Source organism: Loxodonta africana, chromosome 2 (assembly GCF_030014295.1).
Source record: "Loxodonta africana isolate mLoxAfr1 chromosome 2, mLoxAfr1.hap2, whole genome shotgun sequence".
NCBI lineage: Eukaryota > Metazoa > Chordata > Mammalia > Proboscidea > Elephantidae > Loxodonta > Loxodonta africana.
The window spans coordinates 212,036,771-212,061,933 of record NC_087343.1 but is presented as its reverse complement, the minus strand read 5'-3'; the positions used below and the strand labels follow the sequence as shown (position 1 = coordinate 212,061,933).

The following is a 25,163-nucleotide window of genomic DNA, read 5'->3' as shown; positions in this document are numbered from 1 at the left end:
CCTTGAGGGCCTTCCTCTTTTTCTCGGACTCTCCACTCTACCAAGCATGACGTCCTTCTCCTGGGGCTGGCCCCTCCTGAAAATAACATGTCTAAAGTATGTGAGACGTAGTGTCGTAGTGTCGCCATCCTTGCTTCTAAGGAGCATTCTGGCTGTACTTCTTCCAAGACAGATTTGTTCGTTCTTTTGGCAGTCCGTGGTATTTAGTAATCTTCGCCAACACCATAATTCAAAGTCATCAATTCTTATTCATTGTCCAGCTTTCGCATGCATATGAAGCAATTGAAAACACCTCGGGTCAGGCGCACTTTAGTTCTCAAAGTGACATCTTGGCTTTTTAACGCTTTAAAGCGGTCTTTTGCAATACGTCCCGGGCCGATCCTAGGACTCCTTGCGCTCCACTGTGAATAACGGGCCGTCGACGTCTACTCTTCTCTTGCAGAGGCTGCCGTTGTAACCACCCTCAACGGCTGGGGGAGCCGCTGGAGCCCGCCCGCCCTCCTGCCGCTGAAGGAAAGGAGCCGCCTGCGGGTCCGGAGCCGATCCTTGATCCGGATCCCGGATCTTGGATCCGGCCGCCTGGGGCTGAGACTTGTAGCCCCTGGTTGGGCAGAAAATTCCTTCCGAAGCCGCCTGCTCCAAGGAACTGGACGGCACGGGGCGCTCTCGCCTACTAACCCGGAGCCGGGCTTGGAGGGGAGCTTGCGGAGCGGCCAGACTCCTTGGGGCACCCAAGCTCCGGTGGGTCTGGGAGACGGCTCTGGCCTGGGGACGCGCCTCCCCCCGGAAGTTCTGAGACGAAGTGGCACGCACCTATATGGGTGCTGACGCCACCCCAGTCAGTCGTGGCGCGCAGCTGGGCGAACTGGGGGGCTCAAGGGGCCCTGGGGGAGGGAGAGGGAGGCTCCTGCCTCCGTAAGTGAGGCGGGGGAAAGCCGGAGCCTTTTCCAGTGAGCGCTAGGCCGGCGGGGGAGGGGGCCGGAGCCTCTGGAACTAAACGTTTGGAACGCGCCCTTCCCACTCAGCGTTTGCCTAAGCTTTCGTGCGGGCCCCGGGGAGCCCGGCACCCATGCTCAGGGGATGCCGGCTCCCCGCGTGGGACCGGACTGGGGTACCCCTTTGGCTTCTGTTCGTCCTTTCCCAGTCCTCCACCCCAGCCCTGGAGCCAAGCCTAGGAGGAGCCCAAAAGGAAAGAGACCCTGCCAGAGCGCACCTTTGGCGGATGCGGCCATCGTTCCTCTGCACGACTACCGTCTCCGGGGACCGCAACACCCACTCAGCACGGGAGCAGGGACAGCGCTAGATTTGTGTACAAAACCTGTGTACCCCTCTATATATGTTACATAGAATGTATATATGTTGGGAACATGCTCGCTTTTCCAGTGTGTCGCTGCTGTGCGTCGTGCGCCCTGCTGCACGGAGCCCCAACCAGGCCCTTGCGGGGGATGGGGCTGCCGCGATGCCCCTTCCCTACGCAGTCACCACCCGCCTGGGCCAGCCCCTGCCAGTCCGTCTGCCTGTCAATCTGTGTCCTCAGTTCTGTCCACGCTTCGATAGGCCTGACGCAGCTCCCAGACCGGGCCGCCCTAGTGACTTGTACATATGACTGTAAAATGGTAAACGTGTGTATTATATCTGGCCTCGTTATATAGTGTATATATATGTATACATATACATATATATAATATATATGAAGACTGTAAATGTTAAGACGACTAGTGTTCTTATTAGTATATTGCTTCACACTGAAGATTGTGTGTATCGAGCTGTTTCTAAAAGATGTTTATTTTCCTTAAGAGTAAAAAAACAGTCATTGCATTCAGAAAAAAAAGAAGTCAATAAAGATACAACGATTGTTTTGGAAGTCTGCAGCCCTTGGCTTCTGACCAGAGCCCCCTGGGAGAGGGGCCAGGCTTCTGGAGGGGGTGGAGTGGAAGGAAGGGCTCAGGGGTCACAAATGGGGAATCAGGGATTCTTCGCTGTTCCTGTAGGAGCAGCAAACAGGCCCCTGCTACCAGATCGCCCCCATGTGGCCCCAGGGTTCCGCTGTGATGGTGGTACAACACTCTGTGTGTGAGGAGATGACTAGGGGACATGGGTGGAGGGAGGCACCCAGACATACAGCAGGAGACCCAGGTTGTAGCTCCTCCTGCCAAAGCAAACCCACGAGGACACTGAGTCCATCCTCCCATGTCACCCCAGATCTGATGGGGGCTGAAGCTGGGAGGTGGGCGGGAACAACTGAGACCATCAAAGCCTGAAGGGTTAGGGGTTGAAAGCACAAAGATGTGGCCCAGAGCTTCGTGGGGCAGGACTAACATACAACATACAGCCAGGACCCCCATCACATCAAATGCGAGACAGGGCCCTGCCACTGTCCCTAGGGGGCCGAGAAGCCTTTGTCTAGATGCTGGGGGAAGGGATTGGCCAAAGACCCCCCCACCCCCCACCAGCCCGGCCCACTGGTCGGCCTATCAGCTGAAGCACACACCCCAAACTCAAGTTATAAATAATTTCATTTTTTATTCTCTGTACAAAACTTCTCAACCTATGAAAATAAAGTCTGCAAAGGACAAAGCATGTGAGCCTGAGGCTGGGAGGCAGACACACCCTGATCTACACTATGTACAAGTCTCCCCAGAAAGGGGAAGGGAGCATTGCTGGCCAGGATGGCCAAGTTGACCCCTCTTCCCTCTAGACAGGAGAGGAAAAGGGCCACCTCAGTGCCTGGGGAACAAGGGGGTGAAATGCGGCTCCCACCTTCGGCCCCTGCAACCCCCAGAACGGCCACCAGAGGTCAGCAGCTTCCTGCTGCCGGTCGCCCAGTTGGGGAGCAATCAGGATGGTGGGGTCACGTCCCCTCTGGCCTCCAAGGGTCAGAAACAAAGATCCGCGCGGGCCTCCCATCCCCCAAGATACAGTGCAGCCCGGGGGGGCGAACCGTTGGAGATAGACCGGGGTCTCCGGCACTGCCTCCAGCGTGGCTCCTGCAGGGGACGCCGCTGCCTGGGGTCTATGCTGCGTCTGGGGTCTAGCTGGATGTGACGGTGGTCCCGCCGCCCAGGCGTAGGAGCATCTGCTGGCAGTCGTGCAGTAGCCGGCGGTCGCCAAGCTTCTCAAGCGTGCGCGCTGCCTCGGCCAGCATGCTCACGCGCTGCCCGGGCGCCGACAGGAAGCCGGGGGGCAGGTAGCAGGAGGCCAACAGCAGGGCCTCAGCGTGCTCCCGCCTTGTGGGCCGCGGCTCCAGATCCGCCCCCGCACCTGCGCACAAGGCCCGTGTCAGGGCTGGGAGTAAGGGGCCAAGCGGGACAGGGACAGGACGGAGAAGTGGAGCTGCAGCAGGGATGGGGCCAGACCCCATAAGACCACAGGGCAGCACAGGCCCTGACTCCGACGAGGTCTTCCCGGTCACTCTCCCCAAGGTCATTCTCCCCAGCTCGCCTCAGGCCTCGGGGCCTGTCCTCTTGAACATGGGTAGCTGTGTGTCCCGCAGATGCCAGTCACCCACATGCAGACAATCTTTTCAGTAACACCCTCCTGTCTCATTCCTCTGGAAGGGCTTTAGGCCGGGGAACCCCACACACCCCCCTCACAGTACCAGCATCGCTCACCTCCTTTGCCACCCAGGCCAACCCGCCGCCTCAGACTCCGGTCCAGGAGCTGATGGGTCCGTGTGGGGCTGGCCCCTGCCATCAGCCGGGCCGTGGCCTCATGCAGGAACACCTGAGTGGGCAGGTGCCAGGTAGTCAGGGCTTGGCTGCAGCCACCAACCCCCACCCCGAACCCACCACCCCTATCACCAGGCGAGGATCCCAGCACTCACACGCCGCATGGCGGGCCTAAAGCTTTGGGCCAGTCGCCGAAGGCTGCTCAGGTCCTGCTGGAAGCCACGCAGCTCCAGGGCTGAGGCCTGGGGCCCACCACTGCCTGTCCCTGGGGAGGCCTGAGCTGGTGCCGGTGGCTGTTGCTGCTGCCACAGGCTCGTGCGTGCCACGAGCAGCAGGTCACACAGGAGCAGCTGCATGGCCTGAGGGGGCAGGCAGAGCAGGGTCAGCAGGGCCCAGCTCAGAGCACAGTGGGGCCACCCGCGGCGCCAGGGGCTGGCCCCGGGCTGCACTGCTGAGGCACTGCACCCGCCACACACGTGCAATGCAACAGCAATGCACCTCGGGGCCGCCCGCCTCTCCAGGCCCCCATGCCTGCCACCTGGGCCCTAAGAGTGGGGACACTGAGGCCAGGCAGCAGTGGCCCCTTCCCCCTGAACCCATGGCCCAAGCCTTAGCCAAAAAGAAAGGTCAGCCAGACCCCTAGTCCTGTCCAGCTTGGGGTAATCCTGTGGACTTCTGCGGCCTGTGGAAAGGCCACGACCCCTAGACCTGCCAGGCCCCCGGCCCCACCCCTCACCTTGTCGATGGAGCTGCCAGCTGGCATGGTGGCCAGGCTGTCCTGCAAGTGCCCACTGGCCTTCTCACAGAAGGCCAGGCTGGCCGGCACGGGCTCTGCCTTACTGCGGCCCAGCAGGGCCCGAGCAGCCCTGAAGGCATGCAGGGCCGCCCTGGGCAGGGCTCTCCTGTGGGTGGGGAGAGGAGGGGTGGTCAGGCTGGGCCCTAGGCCCTGAGTGAGCCCCCCTGCCCATGGGAAGGCGGGGGCAGCCCCTACCACATGGGGCTGATAGCAGGCAGCAGGGCAGGGGGCAGCTTGAAGCACTCACTCGGACTCCTGCAGGGCACGGGGCAGGCGCTCCACCAGTGGGCACAGTCGCTCGGCCGCCTCCTCGTCCCGCCGCAGCCAGTGGATTGCCACGGTCGCCAGTGACGCCCACCACTTGGACACTGGGTCAGTGCCTGCAAAGGAGAGAGGGGCACTGGGAGGAGGCCCCAACTGGCCAGCATCTTTCCCCACCATTGCAGAACCCCCCTGAGCCCTCAGCAACACTGCACCTGCTGTGGGGGAAAGGGGCTGAGTCTGAGCAGGAAGTGCCAGGCAGGGACTGACGGCTCACCAGAGCTGATGGAGAAGTTGCAGGCGGGAGCTTCAGTGGCGTCGGAGCAGCTGTTCAGCAGCTGCAGGTACCCAAGGGCATCTGAGAATTCCCTGTAGCAGGAGACGGCTGGCTGTGAGGAGAGGCGGCAGGGGTCCTTCCCCCTCCTCCACCGTCTCCTCCTGCCTGCTGTCTGCTGTTGGGGAAACTGAGACACGGAGAAGAGGGCAGATTACACCTGAGAATACACAGCAAAGGGCAGTGGACAGACCTGGGTCACCTACACTGGTCCCTGAACACAGCTGCTCCCAGATTCCAGGTGGAGGGGGGGCACGGACACTTACCGGTCTCCATCAGTTGACCCAAGGCCAGGACTGGGCTCGACTACACAGTTCAGGGCTCGTTCCAGGAGATGTTCACGGAACAGCTGAGTCACCTGGGCCAGGGGGTCCACTGGGGGTGCAAAGGAGAGGTGAGGGTGGGGCGGCGCATAGCAGATGCTGGCACCCACTTTCACCTCAGCACACCTGGGTTTTCTCCTGGGCACATGGGCAGCTTGACCTACACTCCAAAGTGCCACAGAGCATGGCCAGCAACAGAAAGGAGTTAGCGGGTAAGTCCCCACCTCCCCTTCTACCAACGAGGCGCTCTCTGCCTTTCCAGGAGGCCCCTGCAGGCTGAATCTTGGCCCTTCCTCCTCTGCAGTCGTCTAGACTACTGGTCGCCCCTCCCAGTCTCAGTTCCTCACTCCGCTTGGTGCTTCCCAGGACCACTTCCCAAATACACCAATGCCCTCCAATCCTCATCTCAGGGTTCACTTCTAAAGTGCCCCAGCTGAGAAAGACTCAGCCGGCCTCCCCCTTCCTGCAGCACCTCTAGCCGAAACAGAGGGTCGGGGATGGACGGAGTGGGCAGGGACACCCTGAGACGCCAAGGATGAAGGATAGGGTGGAGGCACAGGATGAGGGGCAGGGTGGAGGGATAAGACAAGGATTGGGGGACAGGGATGGGGGACAAGGAAGGGGAACAAGGGACAAAAGATGAGGCAAGTGGCAGGGATGAGGGATGGGATCGGGGAACAAGGGACAAAGATGATGGGAGATGAAGGACAGATATGGGGACAAGGGACAAGGATGAAGGGCAGGGGATGGGGATGGGGGATGAGGGATGGGGATGGAGGACATGCGATGGGGGACAAGATAGGGAAAGTGGAGGGGATGAGTGACAGGGATGGGGGCCAGGGGACAAGGGACAGCAATGAGGGACAAGGGATGGGAATGAGAGCACACCTGGGTTTCCAGCCAAGCTATACAGGCTCTCCCGTGGGGCACTGTGCACGGTCCAGTCCCCATCCACAAAGAAGCGGTGGCCCACAGGGTGGCAAAGCCACTGCATGACAAGGGGTATGGAGCCGCTCTGAGCCAGGCAGGCCTGCCGGGCGCTGCTCAGGAAGAAGCGCTGTGGGGGAGAGGAGCTGAGCTGTCACACTGGACCCAGGCAGAGGCTCATACCCAGACATTGGTCTGAGACCAAGGCCCGGCCCTACCCCCACAACAGCTTCCTTGTCCTGCGCAGCCTGGTGCCAGGGAGCCACTGGTCAGAGCTGCAAGGTCAGCTGCAGCCCTCTCCCCACCAGCCCCTAACCCACTCACAGTCAGGAAATGCAAGGTCCGAGGGAGACTGGTCTTAACCCTCAGGGCAGCTGCCACATAGATCTCAGTCAGTGTTGCCATGGACACCGCATCACCCGCACATTCAGCCAGGTTCAGGGCACCCAGTGCCAGGTTGATGGCAGCGAGGTGCCCGCCAGTATACTTTCCTGGGAAAAAGCAGGGCCCTGAGCTGGGGTCGGGGAGGGGTTGGGGGAAGCAGTGAGGAAGCCTTTCGGCCCATTCCATGCCCAGCCATACCCATGGTATGCAGCTGGTGCAGTTGATGGTAGGCCAGAGCAGCGTCCCGGGCACTGATGCGTGCATCTGCCTGCAAGGAGCCATCCTTCTGCAGGCTCCCTGCCCGGCTGGCCAGCCAGCGGCCCACCCAGAGATGTTGCAGCAGGTGGCGGATGAGGTTCCAGAGCAGACTACATGCCAGGTCCAGGTGGGAGGTGGGCAGAGGCCGGCCCAGTGCCCGAAGGGCTAGCCACAGCTGCTGGGTAGCCTGGGCAAAGTCCCCCTGGGGATATGAGTTTGCTGGGTGAGAGGGTAGAGCCAGTGCATCTGAGGACACGGCCCTATTATCTCTGCAGGTCCCTTGGCTCAGACTTCCCATTGTGGCCCTGGGCATGCTGGGCTTGTCCCAGGTCACCCAGCAGCACTGGGCTAGGCACTCGGGCCCCAGGGGGTCTGAGGAGTAGACAAGAGTGGTGAGAACAGGGCAGACAGCTGATGCACACAGAGGGCAGAGGACAAGGAGTAGCGCCCCCTTCCCAGAGCTGGGAGCCTGGTGCCACCCGGTCCCCTCTGCCCACTGTCCCAGGACAGCCCTTACCCTGGCCAGGTCCAGGTCAGCCTGCCTGCGATGCCTCCAGAAGTGCACAGCAGGGCCCGAGTGTGGCCGTGTGACTGGTTCTCCATAGACAAAGAGGAGTGCTAAGGAGCCCAGCACCAGCAGCCCGTTAATCAGCCAGATGAGTGGGGGCAGCAGCCACTGGGCCCAGCCAGGGCCATCTGGGGGCAGAGGGCAGAGCTGCAGGCACAGCTCCCAGGGAATGCAGACCCCAAGCCTGCAGGCTTGGGGTCTAAACCTGAGAGTGCCCCAGGGACTAGCCCTAAGAACGCCCCTGTCTACCTCTCTCCCAAAGATGCCCAGGCTGGCTCGTCCCTACCTCTGCCCTCGGTGCACAGCACGTTGCGCCCAGGACCATGGTAGGCACTGGTGGCATCCGGGGGGCCAGGGATGCCCTGACCACCCAGCAGGGAGGCCAGGGGGTTGCATGACAGACAGAGAAAGACGAGGGTGCACAGGGCCAGGCGGGAGCGGTCCAGCAGGCCCCGGCTGCAGGGGGACAGCAGCGCAGGCTTCCCCTGGTAAGTGAGGTGGAGAGGGCAGTGAGGGTAGAGCAAGAGTGACCCTGAGAGCTGAGGGCTGGGGACAGGAATCAGGACCCTGCCTGGCTCCAGGTCAAAGATTTCTGTCTATGAAGTGGGAGGTGGGCCAAGATCTTGTCAGGGTCTCCCTGTGACCCAGCAGTGGGGCTCAGAGGGGCTCACTGTGGGAGGGGAGAGGACAATGCCATGGGGCCCAACCTGGCTGTCTTCCAAGACCAGGCTGTCTGGCTCCGAGTCACTGCCACCACCACCACCACTGCCCCTGCTACCAAGTGACAGGGGGCTGCTCTGGGAGGGTGAGCCAGCATCCGAGGGGGGCGGGGTCAGTGCATCCACCACCTCCGGCTTCACGCCCTCCATGGGCACATCTGTGCTTCCCCGACTGCCACAGGTGGACGCCAGATCCTTCAGAGACTCTGCAGTCCAGCAAACAGCAGGGCTGAGGGTGAAGACCGGATATCCCATCCCACCCCACCCAAATCAGCTCAGGGCCCTGGGTGGTAGGGGCTAGGAGCTGGCATAGCTCCTGAAGCCCTGGAAGCCGGAACAGAGACCATATTAGTGCCAGCAGAGGGGCCACAGCTAGAGGTAAGGCCAAGGACCAAAGTGGAAGGCTGGGCCTGGGCATGGGCAGGGCCAAGGCAGGGCCAGGAGCCTGGGCTAGGGGCAGAGCCTGGGGCCAAGGGCAGGGCCAGGGGTGGAGCCAGGGTTGGGTGAGGGGCCTGGGCTGGGAGCAGGGCCAGGACTCACTGCTCTTGTGGGCAGCAGTCCGCAGACTCAGATTCTCCTGCTTGAGTTTCTGGTTGCTATGTTGCAAGAAGCGGATGTAGTCGATGGCCTTGCGCAAGACAGCTGATTTATTCAGCTGCAGGGGGTGGGAAGGAGAGAGTGCGGGAGGGCAGGGGTGCTTTGCAACACAGCTGCCTCAGGGCCCTTGCTGTTCTCTCTGTACGGACTGTCTCTCCTCTAGTCATACCTACCTCCTGGGATGGCCGATGGGATAACAGGAAAGATGCATAGAGCAGTGCTTAGCTAGCTGCTGTTACTGTTACTAATTTCTTCACCCCCACTCCCTTGCCTCCTCCAGGTCTTTGCATACACGTCACCTTAGCGAGGCCTTCCGTGACCCCCCTACTCCTATTTAGACTTGCCAACTCTCCCACCTCATTCCTTGCTCTGTTTTCCTCTGCAGCACTCAGCCCCATCTGGGGTCGTCTCACACTGACTTACTGGTCCTGTTCACCACCCATCTCCCCCACTGGGACCACAGCTCCCCGGGGAGGGCGGATCTGTATCTATCTTTCTCACTGTTGTCTCCCCATGGCTTAGAGTAGCCCCTGGTGCACAGAAGACCCTCCATCAAGTTTACCTATCAAGTCCCGTCTGTCTAGGGTGCTGCCTCGACCCTCTCTTCCTCCAGCCCCCGACACACCACCCACCCTGGTCACCCAGCTGTATCCCAGCCAGGCCCCCGCCCGCACCTTCGCCTCCGTGCCCACCACCAGGTCCTTGAGCTCTACGATCTTGTCATTGATAGAGGAGCGATAGCGCTTCTCGATGGCATTGTGGGCCGTGCGCTTCTCACCACGGCTCTGGGCCACACCGGGGGCCTTGCCGCTGGCTGCCAGCCGGTTGATGGGCAGCTTGTCCGTGTCCACCACCACTGGCACTGTGGCCAGGATGGTCCCGCCACTCACCAGGGTCTGCAGGCACCAGCACAAGTTAGCAGGCAGTGTGCACACGTGCAGGCCCTATACCCCTCTGCCCCGTGCATGCCACCCACCTGCAAAGGCCCTGTCTGCAGAGCAGCACCAGGGGCCAGCGAGGCAATCCCTGCCGTCTTCACAGCGGCTCCCACATCCGTCTTCATGGTCGTCAGGAGCAGTGAGTCAGCTTTGATAAAGTGGGGCTGAAGCAGGACCTGGGGGTGACAGGCGGGGCTTAGGCATATGTCCAGGCCTAGGACACTCTACCCACCCAACCCCAGGCCAGATCTGCTCACTGGGACCTGCTGGATCTGCGAGGCCACAGTGGTCATCCCAGGGGCTGCTGAAGGGCTGGTTGTGGCTGCGAGCAGCTGCTGGGGGGCTACGCTCTGGACCTGGGTGTGCAAGGAGCCAGGGGGAACCCCTGTCAGGGAAGCCTGTGGCTGGCTAGTCAACAGCTGCTGAGTGTTTGCTGGAGAGGAACCTGCAGAGAGAAGGGTGGAACTGAAGCACAGGCTGCCTGAACTCACCTTAAGCCTGCCCCTGCAGGTCCCCAACACTGGGTGAGTCTCCCTGGGACCTCAGTTTCCCCATCTGCACAGCTCCTGCCTGGGGCTCTGGTGCACATGAACCAGCTCTCCAGCCAGGCATTTGCATTTTGAAGGCAGCACTGATGTAGACACCCCTGGCAGAGTGGGAGTCAATACTTAACCCAACGCCAGTTGTACTCCAGTACTGCTCGTGACAGGCTGTTCAAGCAGCAGAGTGGAGGTCCAATTCCTAAAGCCTACAAATCCCTCTCCCAGACCCCAGCAGACCCTGCCATCCTTCCCGGGCCCCTGGCAGTCCGTCCTCACACTCCCACCACCCCTCTTACCTGTAGAGAAGCCTGCAGCCAGGGTGGAGTAGCCCAGCACAGGGGCTGAGCTGCACGGGGGCACGGACGGAGCTGGGACTGGGAAGCTCTGAGCCAGCAAGGCTCTTGGCAGGGGCTGTGGGACAGGGGGCTGCAGGATGCTCAGTGGTACTGGCTCCTCCTTGATACCAGGCCCAGGGGAGAAGGCAGGCACAGACGGGTACATCTTCAATGGGGTGGGTGTAGTTTGGGAAGGGGATAGGGGCAGGGGTGCTGCTGCCTTGGAGCCCCCCAGGAGGCCTTCAAGGGGGGAGTCCAGCATGGCAGGAGGTGGCGACAAGCTGCCTGGGGAGCTGGCGTCGGGGCTGGCTGGCTCTGTGCCCCCGGTCCCTGCCCCAGCATAGGGGGCATCGAACAGGCCCGGGAAGTCGCTCTCCTGGTTGTTGATGAGCTGAAGCATGTCTGTGGAAGTAGGAAGGCATGTGAACCTACAATGGGAGGGCTGGCCCTGGACAAGCGTCACACACTTACACACGCAAACATACATGCATGCTCTTGTCCACGCAGCCAATACATGTGGGCATTGCCACAGGACACAAGCCCACCAGCATAAACCAGCCCATGCTTCCAGACCACAGCCATTTCTTGGGCACCCAAGTGAGGCCTGGTGCCCCAGGTACATCTGAAAAGCCCCTGCAATAACTTGAGGGGGCCGTGACTTGCTGGGGCCATGGCTCCATGAAACTCATTAACTTGGCCTGCAGCTAGGGTGGGGTGGAGCTGGGGCACTGCCAGCTGCAGAGTCTGAGCTCTTAACAGCCCTGTATTTGTCTGGACATCTGCTAACACCCTCCACCCACGCACACACACACTCATTCACTCAACCAGCATTATCCACTGAGCGCCCATGTGCCATTCCAGGCACTGTTCCTGACTATGAACAGAACAGGAAAAATTCCCGGCCCAGAACCAGGGAACTTTCTGGGAAGCTGGAGATGTTGTGTATCTTGATGTGGACAGTGGTGGATTTTCACTCCTGCCCTCATGGAGCATACCCTCTAGAAAACGTCCACCTGTGGGCTCTCATACATACACACACTCATAGAGGCCTTGCACTGAGGGCTCCAACCCAGCCAAGCGCTTGCTCTGGAGGTGACAAGCCCTTCCAGTCAGCCTCTCCACACTCCATCACCACCCCCACCCCAGGACCAGCTCTGTGAAGAAGCATACCCACCCAGCCCAGGACAAAGGGAGTCCAAAGGTCCAGGTAAGCCTTGGTCTGGCCCCACTAGTTTCCCAATCTATGAAATGGGGGCAGGCCTCACAGAGCCAGCACATCTAATCCTTGGGGTGGGGAGTGCAGACAAGGACTGTTCACAGGGAAAGCCCTAGGCCAGGCAGCTTTCATCCTCAGCCCGGGCGGTGCGGTGGGGGGGGGGGGGGGCAGCCACCTAGGGCAGGTGGGAGGAGACAGAGGCTCTTCAGACAGGTGACTGGCTCACACCCCACTGCTGGCCACTCCTGACCCTTTCCTTCAAGGCTGTCCAGCAGGGTCCTCTGGGCACAAAATTAGAGAGGGGAACTTAGAGATTGCTGAGAAGTAGCTGAAGCCCTCCTCCGGTTTACGGGGGTTAGAGAGAGGCCCAGGGAAAGGTAGACTGGCTGATGGCTCTGAGAGGTGGTGGGATCCTCCATGACCAGCCCCACTATGGGTCCTGTGCCCCATTCCTCCGAGGGCTGCACAGGATCCCCAAAGACAAATAGCAGTAGGGCTGTCCCCCAAGAGGTCCCCATCTCAGAGCTAGGATACCTCCTGCCTTCCTGCATGATGGGTCTGACAAACACAAGAACTCACTCAAAAGGTGGGGTATGACTCAGCCCATTTTACAGATGGGATTTAGAAATGGTGGCCTGGGCTGACATGAGGTCTAGGAAGGCAGTATGACCATCAGCCACTCTATAATAAGGAAACTGAGCCATAGAAAGTGACTTACAGATGCACAGACTCCACCTGACCCAACACCCCAGCTGCTGGCCATGAGGAGGCAGAACCCACAGGGGATTCAGCCCGCTCTACAAGATGCCCAGCCTTTTGTCTCTGCACCTCCCCTTCCCACCCCCCAGGAAGCCAGGAGCAAAGCCGCCATCACCAACCCATTCCTCAGTGGCACAGACCGAGGCTCAGGGCCAAGCCAGCTGCTGGTCACGCAGCCAACCAGAGTGTCTCCGTGTGTTCTGGGCACAAACCCCAGCCCTGATGGACCAGGCCCGGCTATTCGGGGCTTTGGTCTCCCCTCCACCAAAGGGAGTGCAGTTTGTCCTTCTTTCCTCCTGGTACAGCGTGGGATCCCTCCCCTTCTACCCCTGCCTGGCCACAGCCCTCTCTCCCAGCTGGCACTCAGCAGCCTGGCAAGCTCAGCCCAGGTCCCTCTGACTCGCTCAGGACACCCACCCGCTGGGTTACCAGGTCAAAGGGCTCTCTGCAACACCCATGAGCACAAACCAGGAGCCCCTCCCAGTCCCTGAGGTCCCCAGCCTGTGCTTCCAGCCCTGCCCGCCCCTGACTCAAAGTGAGGCCGAGGCCAACAGCCTCTTCTCATTGGGCCTGTTTCCTCATCTGTAAAATAGAGGAGATTGGGCCCTTTTGGGCAGCTGCTTTGCCCCAGGAGTGGCTGCTCAGAGTGGAAGCTCAATGTTGCCAGATCCCCTCCCTCTGACAGGTGTCCCAGCAGAAGGGGTCCCTAAAGCTTCAGCAGAGATCGAGGGGGTGCCAGGTTCTGCCTCGCAGGGGTCCTCACATAAAAACCCTTCACAGCCCTCCAGGATTATACAGGTCAAATGTGCTTCCAACTGCAGGATCTCTCACCCAGTCCACAAGAGCCTGTGAAGATGGGGAAACTGAGGCCCTGAAAAAAAACTGACTGAATCCAGGACTGGGAACCAGGCGGTTCGAGACCCCAAAAGCAGGGACACCAAACAGGTCAGACCCCAGACACAGAAGGACAACGAACTCTCTTCCTTCCTGCTTCCTGCCCACCCCCCTCCCCAGAGGAGCAGAGCTTGGGAGGAAGGCCACCCTCTCCCTCCAAAACCCAGTGCTACAGTCGGGTCTCTACACAAACCCTTCCCCTGGACCAGGAGAGAACTGACAAGACTGGGGGGTTATCCACAGGCCTCTCCAGAGAGCCAGGGACTAGCACCCCGCCTCCAGGGCTCTTTCCTACTCCGACTGAGTTCCTTAGCCCCACCGTGGGAAGCGAGATGATAGCCCGCAGCGGAGATGGGGGACTGTTACAAAGGGTGGGGGTCCTCAAAGAAATACCTTCGAACGTGCAGTCCATGGCGCCGTGGCCCAGCCCGCGCCCCCCCGGGGCGTCCAGGCGGCCTGCCCTGCCCGCCCCGTCCCCCGACCCCGGGCGCGCGCGGTGCCGACTCCACCTGTCAGCGCGCCCAAGGCTTTTAATAAAGCCCGCGGACCCTGCCCGGGCCACGCCCCCGAGCCGCGGGCCGCTCATGGGGTGAGCGCGCGCGGCCAATCAGCGCCTCGCCACCGCCTCACTACGGGCCCCACCCCCTGCCTCGCCCTCCGACAGCAGCGCAGCTCGGGTTTCACCCGGCGGCGCTGAATGGGGCCGGGGTTACTCTTGGGCGCCTGCGCTTAACCCGCTCGGCTCTGCCGTTCCCGGGGGTTACTGGCGGTCACGGCCTCCCCAGCGCCTGCCCAAACGGTTCCCTCCTGTGACAACTGGCGTGGGGTGAGCGCAGGGCCAGGGGTCAGGGGAGGGAGGACTCGGGCAGGGAGATCACTGGCCCCCTGACATCGTGAGCAGTCTCAATCGCTCCAAGACTCAGTTTACTCCTCTAGAAAATCGGACAATCACATCTCTTGGGCATCAAATGGGAGAAGTAAGGAAGATAACGTGGGTGCAGCGCTTAGTATGTTTAACAAGGCCAAAGGTTGCCTGGTGGTGGCCGCCATGGGGACCTCCCCTTCCTGGGGCAACCCCAGCATGGGGCGAACCCCTACTCGAGGAGGGACTGATGACCTGGAATCCAGGGGAAACCCTGACAACAGTGTGGGAACAAGAAAGCCCTAGGCACTGGGGTTGGGGAGCCCACATTTCACATCCAGGTAATCCTCAAACCCTGGGATCCTGATTCCCAGCCCAGATGTCCTCTCTCAGGGGGGCCTGGAATGAAGGGTGGGCGTCAGTGAAGTCTGCCCCTCACCCCAAAGTCTTACAGCCCCTCAGCACTGACCAGGGGCAGCCCACTTGCTTATTCACCATAGGGTTCCGGGGGGGCCAAGAAGGGACCCAGTCCCTGGACAAGGGTGAGAGAACTACTGAATGCAGATGCTCGGGGTCAGCCCAAGGGTGCCAGCCCTAAGGTGCCTAGGCCTTGTCTCCCCTATGTATGAGATAAAAGTTAGACACACCAACAGACAAAACCTGGCTGGCACCTCTGGCTGCACGGTCAGGCTTTTCAGCAAGTGGCTTTTATAGCCAAGCAGGCCTCTTCCTGGCTCTTCCCTGCTCCAGGCCCAACCTCCTGGGGGGAGACTGAAACTCCAGGCAGGTGTCACAGCAGAGGGCTGGAGTCCCTTTTGGCCCCAGTTTCTCTCCCTTTCCAAGGGCCATTTCTCCCTCACAGCTTCCAGTCCTCCCCTTCCCAGGAGCTAGGACCCTCAGGTCCTCCCTTCCATGGCCTGAGGAGGGACTCCAAGGACAATGGAATTGTCTAGCACCTCCACACCCTCTCCCTGCAACTGAAAGTCCTCCTGCAAAAAAAATAAAAAAGCCTACTCTGGCCTCACAGGAGGGACCTAAGGCAGGGATGAGGCCTTGACCCAAAAGAACCCTGATTGATGGCTGAACCCCAGGCTTCAATGTGTCCCAGAGGCAGACCTCCAGCTTTGCTCTTTCATCACTGAGACTTGGTGACCAGGACAGCAGGCTTTCAGGCAGAGGAGCAACCTGAGTGAAGACACTGCTACAAGACAGGCTGGGGGCCCCTAGGTACCGGGTGGCATGTGGAGGGGCCCGCCACCATCCAGAAACTTGGGGCCTGACCCATCCCCACCCCCAAACTCATTTCCCCAAACTCAGGTTCCCATCTCACTCTCTCCAGGGGCCAGATCTGTGGCCAATTTCTACAGGAGACGCTGGGCACCAGGGCTGAGTTGGGTGGATACTGGAAAGCCAGTCCCCCAGCCACCCGGGGGTGCAGCCTGGGGCCGCAAACAGGGCTGGGTCACCCTCTCCTCCCCTCCCTGAGCCTGTACCTGCCGGTCTGGGGGACGGCAGGGGCCTGGGAGAGCAAGTGTGTAAAGCAACAAAAGCTGCTCCTCCCCAGTGAGGCAAGACAGGGATCCAGAACTGGAAGGACAGGCGGGAACTGACTGAAATCTTCATGTCAGAGCCCCACAAGCCCTTGATGGGAATTTTGGTTTTGGAGGGGGTAGCAGGCCCAGAGGCAGGTGTGGCTGGAAGGGGCCTGGGATGCAAGCCTCAGGAAGTGCCTCCCTTGCCTGACCAAGGCTGCAGTCCTGCCCATTAAGGCAAATGTCTCCAAATGGTGGCACACTGTCAGGTCAGCTGAGCTGTGCCGGCCACCATACACTGGGCTCTCAGCAGAGATTCAAAGCCCCTCTGGTTCCTAGGGCACTCGCACTCTCTGGACTTGGGGAGAGAAGAGGCACAGACACAGGCCTCAGTGGGCCTCTGACCACGCCATCCTTCACCTTCCCCCAAGCTTATGAGGCCTAGACAACCCTCCTTTTCCCTCTTCTTCCTCCTCTGTCCTGTCCTGATTCTATCAGGGTCCAACAGGAACCTTGAACAGCCCCCCTCCCTGGCTCTACCTTCAAACCTCCCTCTGAAGGCAGATACGGGGCAAGCTTTAATTTCTGTTTATTCAGTGCTGATTTATTCGGGGCCGATTTATTTGGTGAAGCCTGAGGACATCCTGAGGGGGCCTCATCCCACACAACCTTGCAGGAGCCCAGCCCTGACCACCACAGAGCCCTGGAGACCCACAGGACTGCAAAGCCCAGAGGTCAGGAGCCAACAAACTGTGAAGAACAGTACACAGTGTGCATGAGCACCACCACACACATTAGGAGGACTCGGACAGTGCCTGTGGACTCCCAGCTCCACCACTCTGGGTGCTGATGGAGGTCGCAGGACGGGGCCAGGGCTGCAGGTGGACGCAGCTCCTCCCCAGCTGCCTCCTTGGTAATGCAAGCCGGCAGGGTCTTGTGTCCCTAGCTAGTGAAGGACGCAAAGGGACATAAAGCTGCCTTTTGTGCCTGCCACCTGCCCCGGGGAAGCAGGTGTGTCCCAGCTCTTCCCGGAATGGGCCAAACACGGGCCCTCTGGACAGATGAGGCAACTAAGGCTCAGAGGTCCCACAGCTGCCAAGCTGGGGCCCAGGTCTGCAGACCACACCCACACTCTTCACCCCTCGGTCTGGTCTGGCTCTAACCCCCTGCTGTCACCACTTGTCCCAGCTCAACCAATGCATGTGGAATGAAGACTGGATGAGATGCCCACAGCCCTGGAAGACCCAGCTCCAGCTCTGCCCCTCCCAGAGGCCTGTAGACAGCCACTCCCAGGCCCACTCCCACCTGCCTCACTAGATCAGAGACCAGGCCTTGTCTGGAAGCTTTTCAAGGTGGGGCCAAGGCTGGCACCAGCTCCTGCACCCAACACAGGGCTGGCACAGGACCACAGAGCTAGGGGGTGGGGAACACCAGCCCCTGCCACCATCACCCTGCTGGCCTCTGACCACTGGACTCCCCAGCTCCAGCTCTCACCGAGCCTCACTTTCTTGAATTTCTGTGCAAGTAATGCACTTCATGCCACCATGCATTCCCCCAGCTGTCCCCTCTGCCAGGAACACCCTTCCACCACCTGTCCACCTGGCAAACTGCTATGTCATCTTCTCACAAACTCGCCTCCCCCACGCCCACTCCACTGACCAGCTCCCAACCACACTGTCCTGTCAAGTTCTTCCCCTGGGTGGTGCTCTGAGGCCCAGCAAAGAGTTCTGAATTACACTGTGCCAGCCTGTAATCTGGGGATTAAACACGTGGGCTAGTGCCAGTCAAACACCCTGGCCCAGGTGTGGCCCAGGTGTGGCCCAGGGCTCACACTTGCTGTCCTGGGCCTGGAGCAGTGGCACTTTTTTGGGTAGTCTTCTGCTGTTGGGCAAGCATCTCGGTCTAACGAGTAGTGCTGTACGCTTCTTGTATAAATTATGTTTCCCCTCCTGGGCTGCTTCTCTGCAGCCAATTTTAAACCTGCAGTGGACGTGTTGGTTCACAGGCTGCACGCTGACTCAGAGCTGCCAGGCTGCTCTCTGGGAAAGTCAAGGCTCCTGCAATGTGCCCCATTTCCCCAGAGCACCACCAGCCCTGGGTTTTATCATTTTTTTTTACTTTCCATTGTTTTGTTTAGCCCACCAGCTGTGGGAACCTCTCCTCCTCGAAGGTGCTCTAGTTTGCATTTCCAGGGCTGCCTAAGTGCCTCTTGGGTGCAGCCAACCATCAGGGACCAGAGAACTCAGGGACACCTGCTCTCCCTACAGGCTTCCTCAGCAGGTTCTTCACCTCCTGGACCCTGAGAAGCAATTCCTTCTGTGCCTGGATGCTTCCCCACAGAGCGCCAGGCCCACCCCCCAGCAGCCCCTGGGTCTGGGCCACAACAGGCTTGGCTGCAGTGGGGCTATGGGCAAGTGAGGTTTTGTGAGGACTCCACTCTTCCTCTGTACAATGGTCAAGGAGCTGACAAGACCTTTCTAAGGGGGCTTCCAGCTCTATAGTCTCTGATCTTTAATGGCAGCTAAGGAAGGGGTACTTTCTCCTCAGGGGTGTAGGTAGAGGTGAGATGGCTCCCAGCTGGCCTTGCCCAGGCCCACCTTGTCTCCTGTCCAGACACCCAAAACCCCCAATGGTGATGCTCAGAACTCTGAACCATAGCCCAGAAAATCCTAGAGACTTCCAACACATGCTTTTTGAATATTCGCTGTAAACTGTTATTGAGTTATACGTATCAGGCACCAGGCAGGGGCTCAGTGCTTCAAATTATAAGATACTACCACTAACTGGCATTGGCTGAGGGCTAGCTCTGTGCCCGACACTACTTATGCAGCTGACTTAAATTAGCTCATTTGATCCTCATAAACCCAAGACAGTGGTTATATTTTATTCCCACTTATACTGATAAGAACCTGAAGGTCAGAGAGGGTAAGCCACTTGCCCCGGTCATGAAGCAGGGGCTGATGTGGCCCTCTACCCTTCCAGGTGCAGAGAGAATGGGGCTCCAGAGGCCTGGGGTAGGCCCATGGTGTGCCTAGGAGAAGCAAAGCCTGCAGGGGTTGTCTGGGAGGTCAGCAGGGGCAAGGATGTAAGCAGGCTTCAGGTCACAGTGGCCCTCTCCATGCCACAAATTTCCCCCAGCCCTGCACCACCTACCACCAAGCCCCAAACCAGCCTGTAGGCATCCCTTCCCAGCCCCTCTCACCAAGGCCCCACCTCTGATTTATCAGGCTGCCCTGCCTTGCCACAGCCAGCTCTGTGGAGCTCTGTGGGATGTAGGTCTTGCACACTGTGTGGTCCCGGTCAGTTCCCAGGGTGAGAGGGTATATCCGACAGGACCTGTGGCTGGCAGGAGACAGGGCCAGACACACACTTCCCCTGGCCAGGCAGCAATCCTGTCTGGGCCGCACCTGTCAGCAGAGCAAAGTCGAAGTCCTGGGCCTCTGTCCAACGGTGACTCCTGCCTGGAGCTGACCAGGTCACTAAGGATGTTTGTATGTCTGGCTGGGTAACAGTCGGCCAAGAGGTAACTGCCAGCCATCGGCCCGTCAGCCTCCCTGGGACCCACTCCCAGTACCCTCTTCCCTATCCTGGTCTCCTCAGCAGCATTAGGGCTAGACTCATGGGGCCTCAGAGCCCCCTGAAACTCAGAGAGGCAGGGTAATATCCCTAGGGGAACCGCCATTCACGGCCACACAGGGGATCTTTCTGCTGTGCCCAGGTAGGACAGGGAAGGACAAGGGAAGTAAAAGTCTGCAGGCTGGACCCCAGGCCTGAGGGATGCTAGACATGGGGTGAAGGAGAAGGGGCACAGTGGCCAGGGCAGGCACAGGAGTGCCCAAGGGGTAGGCTGTAGACAGGGGAAATGCCACAGGAGGGGCAGGTTTGGCAAAACTGTGCAGGGCCTGAGACCACTCCGAGATGAAGGATGGCATCTTGAGGGCACTGGGGAGCCATGGATAGTTTGGGATCCAGGGAGTTATGCACCCAGAGCTGTGCAATGGGCAGTGACAAGTCTAAGGCTGGTTTTCCCAGAAGTGCCTGTGCTTGGTTTGGCCAGTGGGAGATCTGGGGACACAGATGTCCTGGGAAGAGGGGTGGGTAGTGTGTGGCCCCCCTGAGCCCTCTCCATCAGGGCTGGCCTGGGCCTTCAGAGGAAAGGCCTCCCCTGTGGCGGGGTTAGGCACCTAGGGAGGGACCCCCTGGGCTGGGTGAGAGGAAGGTGAGTAGGGAGGGTGATCCAAGAGGGGAAGTCCTCTGCATCGGGAAGCCACCCTTGACCAGAGAGTGGCAGCTGCAGGGTGAGGCAGACAAGGACAGATGTGCAAGTGCTCTAGGCAGTGTGCCACCATGGACTTTAGGGTCCCCTCAGACTGCCCTCTGTTTGTTGAAACTTCTCAACTGGTATTCCATCAGTTCCTGGGGCCTTGTTTTTTGCCAGTGCCTTCAATGTTGCTTGGACTGCACTGAGGAAATATCAATTGAGGTGTTTCAATAAACGGAAGCAGCACTGCAGGTGCTCATTCATCTATGTCAAGAAATTTGGAAGACAGCCCATTTCAAAGAAAGGTGATCAGAAAGAATGCAGAAATTATCAAACAATATCATTAATATCACACACAAATAAAATTTTGCTGAAGATCATTCAAAAGTGGTTACAGCAATTCATTGACAGGGGAACTGCCAGAAGTTCAAGCTGAATTCAGAAGAGGACGTGGAACCAGGGATATCACTGCTGATGTCAGATGGATGCTGGCTGAAAGCAGAGAACACCAGAAAGATATTTACCTACGCTTTATTGAATATGCAAAGGCATTTGACTGTGCGGATCATAACAAACTATGGGTAACACTGCAAAGTATAAGAATTCCAGAACATTTGTGCTCATAAGGAACCTGTACATAGACCAAGAGGCAGTTGTTTGAACAGAACAAGGGGATACTGTGTGGTTTAAAGTCAAGAAAGGTGTGCATCAGAGTTGTATCCTTTCACCATACCTGTTCAATCTGTATGCTGAGGAAGTAATCCGAGAAGCTGGACTATATGAAGAACAGGGCATCAGGATTAGAGGAAGACTCATTAGCAACCTGCATTATGCAGATGACACAACCTTCCTTGCTGAAAGTGAAGAGGACTTGAAGTACTCACTGATGAAGATCAAAGACCACAGCCTTCAGTATGGATTACACCTCAATATAAAGAACACAAAAATCCTCACAACTGGACCAATAAGCAACGTCATGATAAACAGAGAAAATACTGAAGTTGTCAAGGGTTTTATTTTACTTGGATCCACAATCAACGCCCATGGAAGCAGCAGTCGAGAAATGAAAGGACATATTGCATTGGGCAGATGTGCTGCAAAAGACCTTTTTAAAGTGTTGAAAGGCAAAGATGTCACTTTGAGGACTAAGGTGCGCCTGACCCAAGCCATGGTGTTTTCAGCCACTTCATATGCACGTGAAAACTGAACAATGAATAAGGAAGACAGCAGAAGAACTAATGCCTTTGAATTATGATGTTCGAGAAGAATATTGATTATGCTGTGGACTGCAAGAATGAACAAATTTGTCTTGGAAGAAGTACAGCCAGAATGCTCCTCTGAAGGAAGGATGGCAAGACTTTGTCTCACATCCTTTGGACATGTGATCAGGAGGGACCAGTCCCTGGAAAAGGACATCATGCTTGGTAAAGTAGATGGTCAGTGAAAAAGACCCTCAACAAGATGGACTGACACAGTGGCTGCAACAACGGGCTCAAAAATAGCAAAGATTGTGAGGATGGCGCAGGACCAGGCAGTGTTTTGTTCTGTTGTACACAGGGTTGCTATGAGTAGGAAGTGACTCCACAGCACTTAACAACAACATCAACAGAGTGCCCCTTTGCCAGCCCAGCCCCCGTGGTAGGGCAGTGGCTCCCTTTTCTGGCCACTCTGAACTCTGTCTGCAGCTGCCTCTGCAGCATTTACAAGTTTGTGAAAGATCCAATAAATTCATCCTCAGCGGGAAGTGATGACAGCTATGGGCTTGATTATAATCCCGAACATGTGGAAGGCTGCCTCTCACCTTCCCTCTCAAGCAGCCGTAGGGAGCCTGGTGCTCAGAGCAGGAGGAGGCCCAGAGCCAGAGGAGACAGAGCAGGGTTGGACTCGAACCCAGGGCAGTGCCCTGACCCACAGAGACAGGACTCTACCCCAAATCCAGCCACATGATGAAGGGTTTGGCCGAGGCTCTTGGCTGCTCCTCAGGGCCAGTCCCCAGTCTTGTAACTCAGACACCACTCTGGGTGGGAAGGGCAAGGCTGCAGTGTGGCCTCTGATCCCTCTGGGACCCACCCACAGGCCCCAGTACATCCCCCACGGAGCCACCTCCCTGGTTCCCTGCCCCGTTCATTGCCTCCCTTCCCTCCCTGCCCAGTCTTTGGAACACAGCAGCTAACAGCTTGAACCCAGGCTCTGCATGGCCTGGCTGTGTGATCATGGGCAGGTCACTTCCCTCTCTGTGCCTCAAAAGGCTCTTGTCTATAAGATGAAGTTTAAAGTCTACCTGCTTAGGGTTGTTGGGAAGATTAAAGAGACAGCAGCACAGGCCTAGCATAGAGTAAATGCTCAATAAATGCAACCTGCTCATGTTATGACCCTCCACCCGAGGCCCCAGCAGGAACTTCTAAAACACACCCTGCACAGACCCTCTGGGGCTCCCTGCTGCCTCCTGGGTCTCCATCCTGGTGCCCCTACTCCTCTCTAGCGACCTGGGGCCCACGGAGCCATGCTTCCCCTCCAAGTTGCCCTCACTCTGGACCTCTCCAAAGGCAGGCCCAGCTCCGCCCAGTGGCGCTCCCCAGCCTTATCCTGCAGGGCTGTGGCACCACTTAAGAGAGCAAACCAGCCAGGACATCACTCTGCAGGGGCCTCTGCGCGAGGGTCAGAACTGCTGTGGCAGCTGACAGGGAGCAGAGCAAGCCACACTATGGTGAACGAACTGAGCCCGTTCTAATTTCTTTCTTATTGGTGCAGTTTTAAAATTGTAGTAAAATATACATAACACAAAATTTACCGTTTTAACCGTTTTTGAGTACCAATCAGTGGCATTAGTTGTATTCGCAATGTTGTGTAACCATCGCCACTATTTCCAGAACGTTTCCATCACCCCAAAGGGAAACTCTGTACCCCTCCCTAGCCTAATTTATAAAAAATACACCTTAGTGACTGCCTGAGGCTGAGAATGGGGAGTCATTGTGAACAGACAGGAGGGGTCTCTAAAACTGGCGATGGGCACACAGCTCATAAATTGACTGATGATTGTTAAATTGTACACTTAGAGCGGGTGCATTCTATGGTATGTAAATTATATTTTATGGTATATAAACTATACCTCAATAAAGTTATTTTTTGAAAAAGCAGGTGAAGAGTGCAGCCACACACACACAAATATATATATGTATGTATACACACATACACTAAGGAAATAATCCCCTGAATAATTAACAGGGCTTATCTCTGGGTGGTGGGTTTAAGGAGGATTTTATTCTCTTCTGTTTGCTCACCAGCACTTTCCAATTTTTCTACAATGAAAAGATTGTGTAATTGAGGAAACAGCACACACAGTTTGAATAAAACGAGAACTACTCCTCTGCAGTAGGCGAATTTATACTCCCACCCAGCAAGCAGGGCCTACCCAGTGCTCAGGGGCCTTAGGGCCCCCTCACTGCTCAGACTACAGCAGGGGTTTGAGTATTGCCCAAGGAGGTAACCATTCTAGACGTGAGCTGATGAGGAAGGCCTGTGCCAGACCTTGTGTCCCTATGCACCGTCTCTGACTGTGCTGTCCCAACTCCCCTGTGGGGGGGTACTCACACCCTCATTCTTCCACAGGGGGAAACTGAGGCAGGCCCAGAGGATGAGATGCCTGAGCAGGGTGGCAAAGTAAGTGAGCTGTGTCCAGATTCAGGTCCTGACTCCAAAACTCCTGCTCTTGCCCCTCGGCCATATTGGCTCTTCAGCTGCACTCAGTGGCCCAGTGCTCAGGACTGGGGATGGAGTCAGGCCCAGGTAGCCCAGGGGTTCTGGGGTTCACCATTCCAGAGTACAGTGAGGACAGCCCCTTCTGCCATGGCTAGGACAGGCTGCTGAGCCCTCAGCCAGCCTTGGAAAAGCTCCTTCATCAGGCTCCCTCCTCTGAGGTCCTCTCCTCCCCAGGCCCAGGGGAAGACAGCTGGTAAAGCTGGGCTAATCCGCAAGGTTGCAGCAGGGCAGGAGTGGGCGACTCAGAATGTGTTGCCCACCCCCAGGAGACCACAGGCCCAGAGACATGCCCATCCAGGCTGTGGGAGTGTCTAGTCCTCCAGCGTGCTCCTGGGCTCTTGGGCTCCGTTTCCCCACCAAGTGCAACTCAGCCCGTGTTGCTAAAAGTCGCACGCAGCAACCTTGTCGCAAAGTCTGCCGGGACTGTCCACACAATGGAGGTGACGGCCCCGGATCGGTGTCCCTGCTGCCACTGTTCGCCCCAAATCCGGAGTCGTTCCTCTGCTCCAAAACCCTTCCTCAGAGAGGCGACTCTGGCGGCTTTACCCCCACCCCACCCCAAGGGGCAACTAAACGTCCGTTTGCGGATTTGCGCGAGTGTGCTCCCCAGGGGAGGGGGACACAAGCCCGCCGACCCGACCCGAGGGAGGAACGCGACGGGGCCGAGCGCGCCTGCGCACGAGCTCCCGCGCTGCGCTGAACTCTCGGCCGGAGGGAATGACCGAGAGTAACCCCGGGCTGACGTCACGGCCGGGGCAGGGGCGGGCCCGGCGACTCCGGGTCCCGGCTCCCACCGCGGCCGCCCCGGCCGGAGACTTGCGGGCCTAGGGCGCGGGGACCCGGGCACCCGTGACATTAGGGTAGCCCTGTCGCGGTCCGGTGTAGGGACCCCGCGGGCCAGCGACGCTGGGAAGATTCGGCGCGGCCCGTAGGCTCCAGACGCGCAGCCCAGAGACGCCGGGGACCCGCGCTGCCCAGCGCCGAGCGGCCGGCCGGCCAGTACCGCGCCCCCGGCCCCGGGCCCGCGCGCCCACGCACCTTCGATGTCGGTCAGCAGCGCCGCGTCCAGCTCGCACGGCGCGGCCAGCGCCTGCTCCAAGGCCGCCTCGCTAAAGGGCGTCCCGTCCATGGCGCAGCGCCTCCTCCGGGCGGCCCACCAGTCCCCACGCTCGCGCCCGGCTCCGTCCTCCGTGGCAGGCCGGCGCCCGCGGAAAGTCCCTCGGAAGCTGG

The 25,163-nt window shown here is 58.6% G+C and overlaps 2 protein-coding genes across 12 annotated transcripts in view; one reads left to right on the top strand and one right to left on the bottom strand.

The window, feature by feature from the left end:
* The window catches only part of RAI1 (retinoic acid induced 1), a 140,620-nt gene extending 138,756 nt beyond the window's left edge, over nt 1-1,864 (top strand). For all 5 annotated transcript variants that reach the window (XR_010321047.1, XR_010321048.1, XR_010321045.1 and 2 more), the window contains one exon: nt 443-1,864. Coding sequence is in view for 1 of the 5 variants with exons in the window: in XM_064279387.1 (XP_064135457.1) it covers nt 443-457 (15 nt within the window). In the remaining 4 variants the exon portion in view is untranslated. The remainder of the gene's footprint in view (nt 1-442) is intronic.
* On the bottom strand, nt 1,857-25,156 carry SREBF1 (sterol regulatory element binding transcription factor 1). Of its 7 annotated transcripts, none has more exons than XM_064279394.1 (19): nt 24,972-25,155; nt 10,612-11,052; nt 10,031-10,218; nt 9,812-9,949; nt 9,510-9,731; nt 8,779-8,893; nt 8,209-8,444; nt 7,806-8,004; nt 7,469-7,647; nt 6,892-7,153; nt 6,634-6,800; nt 6,271-6,439; nt 5,326-5,434; nt 5,003-5,094; nt 4,712-4,844; nt 4,405-4,570; nt 3,824-4,027; nt 3,612-3,723; nt 1,857-3,261 (listed from the first exon to the last, which is right to left on the bottom strand). In XM_064279394.1, the coding sequence occupies exons 1-19, from the start codon at nt 25,060-25,062 to the stop codon at nt 3,032-3,034; spliced, it is 3,453 nt and encodes a 1,150-aa protein (XP_064135464.1). In that variant the 5' UTR covers nt 25,063-25,155; the 3' UTR covers nt 1,857-3,031. The 7 variants fall into 7 exon arrangements, with proteins under 7 accessions (XP_064135464.1, XP_064135459.1, XP_064135460.1 ...); XM_064279390.1 differs by having other exon boundaries at nt 3,109-3,478; nt 8,227-8,444; nt 24,972-25,154; XM_064279393.1 differs by lacking the exon at nt 24,972-25,155 and adding an exon at nt 13,913-13,985 and having other exon boundaries at nt 3,109-3,478; nt 8,227-8,444.
* Between the last annotated feature and the right edge of the window lie 7 nt (nt 25,157-25,163).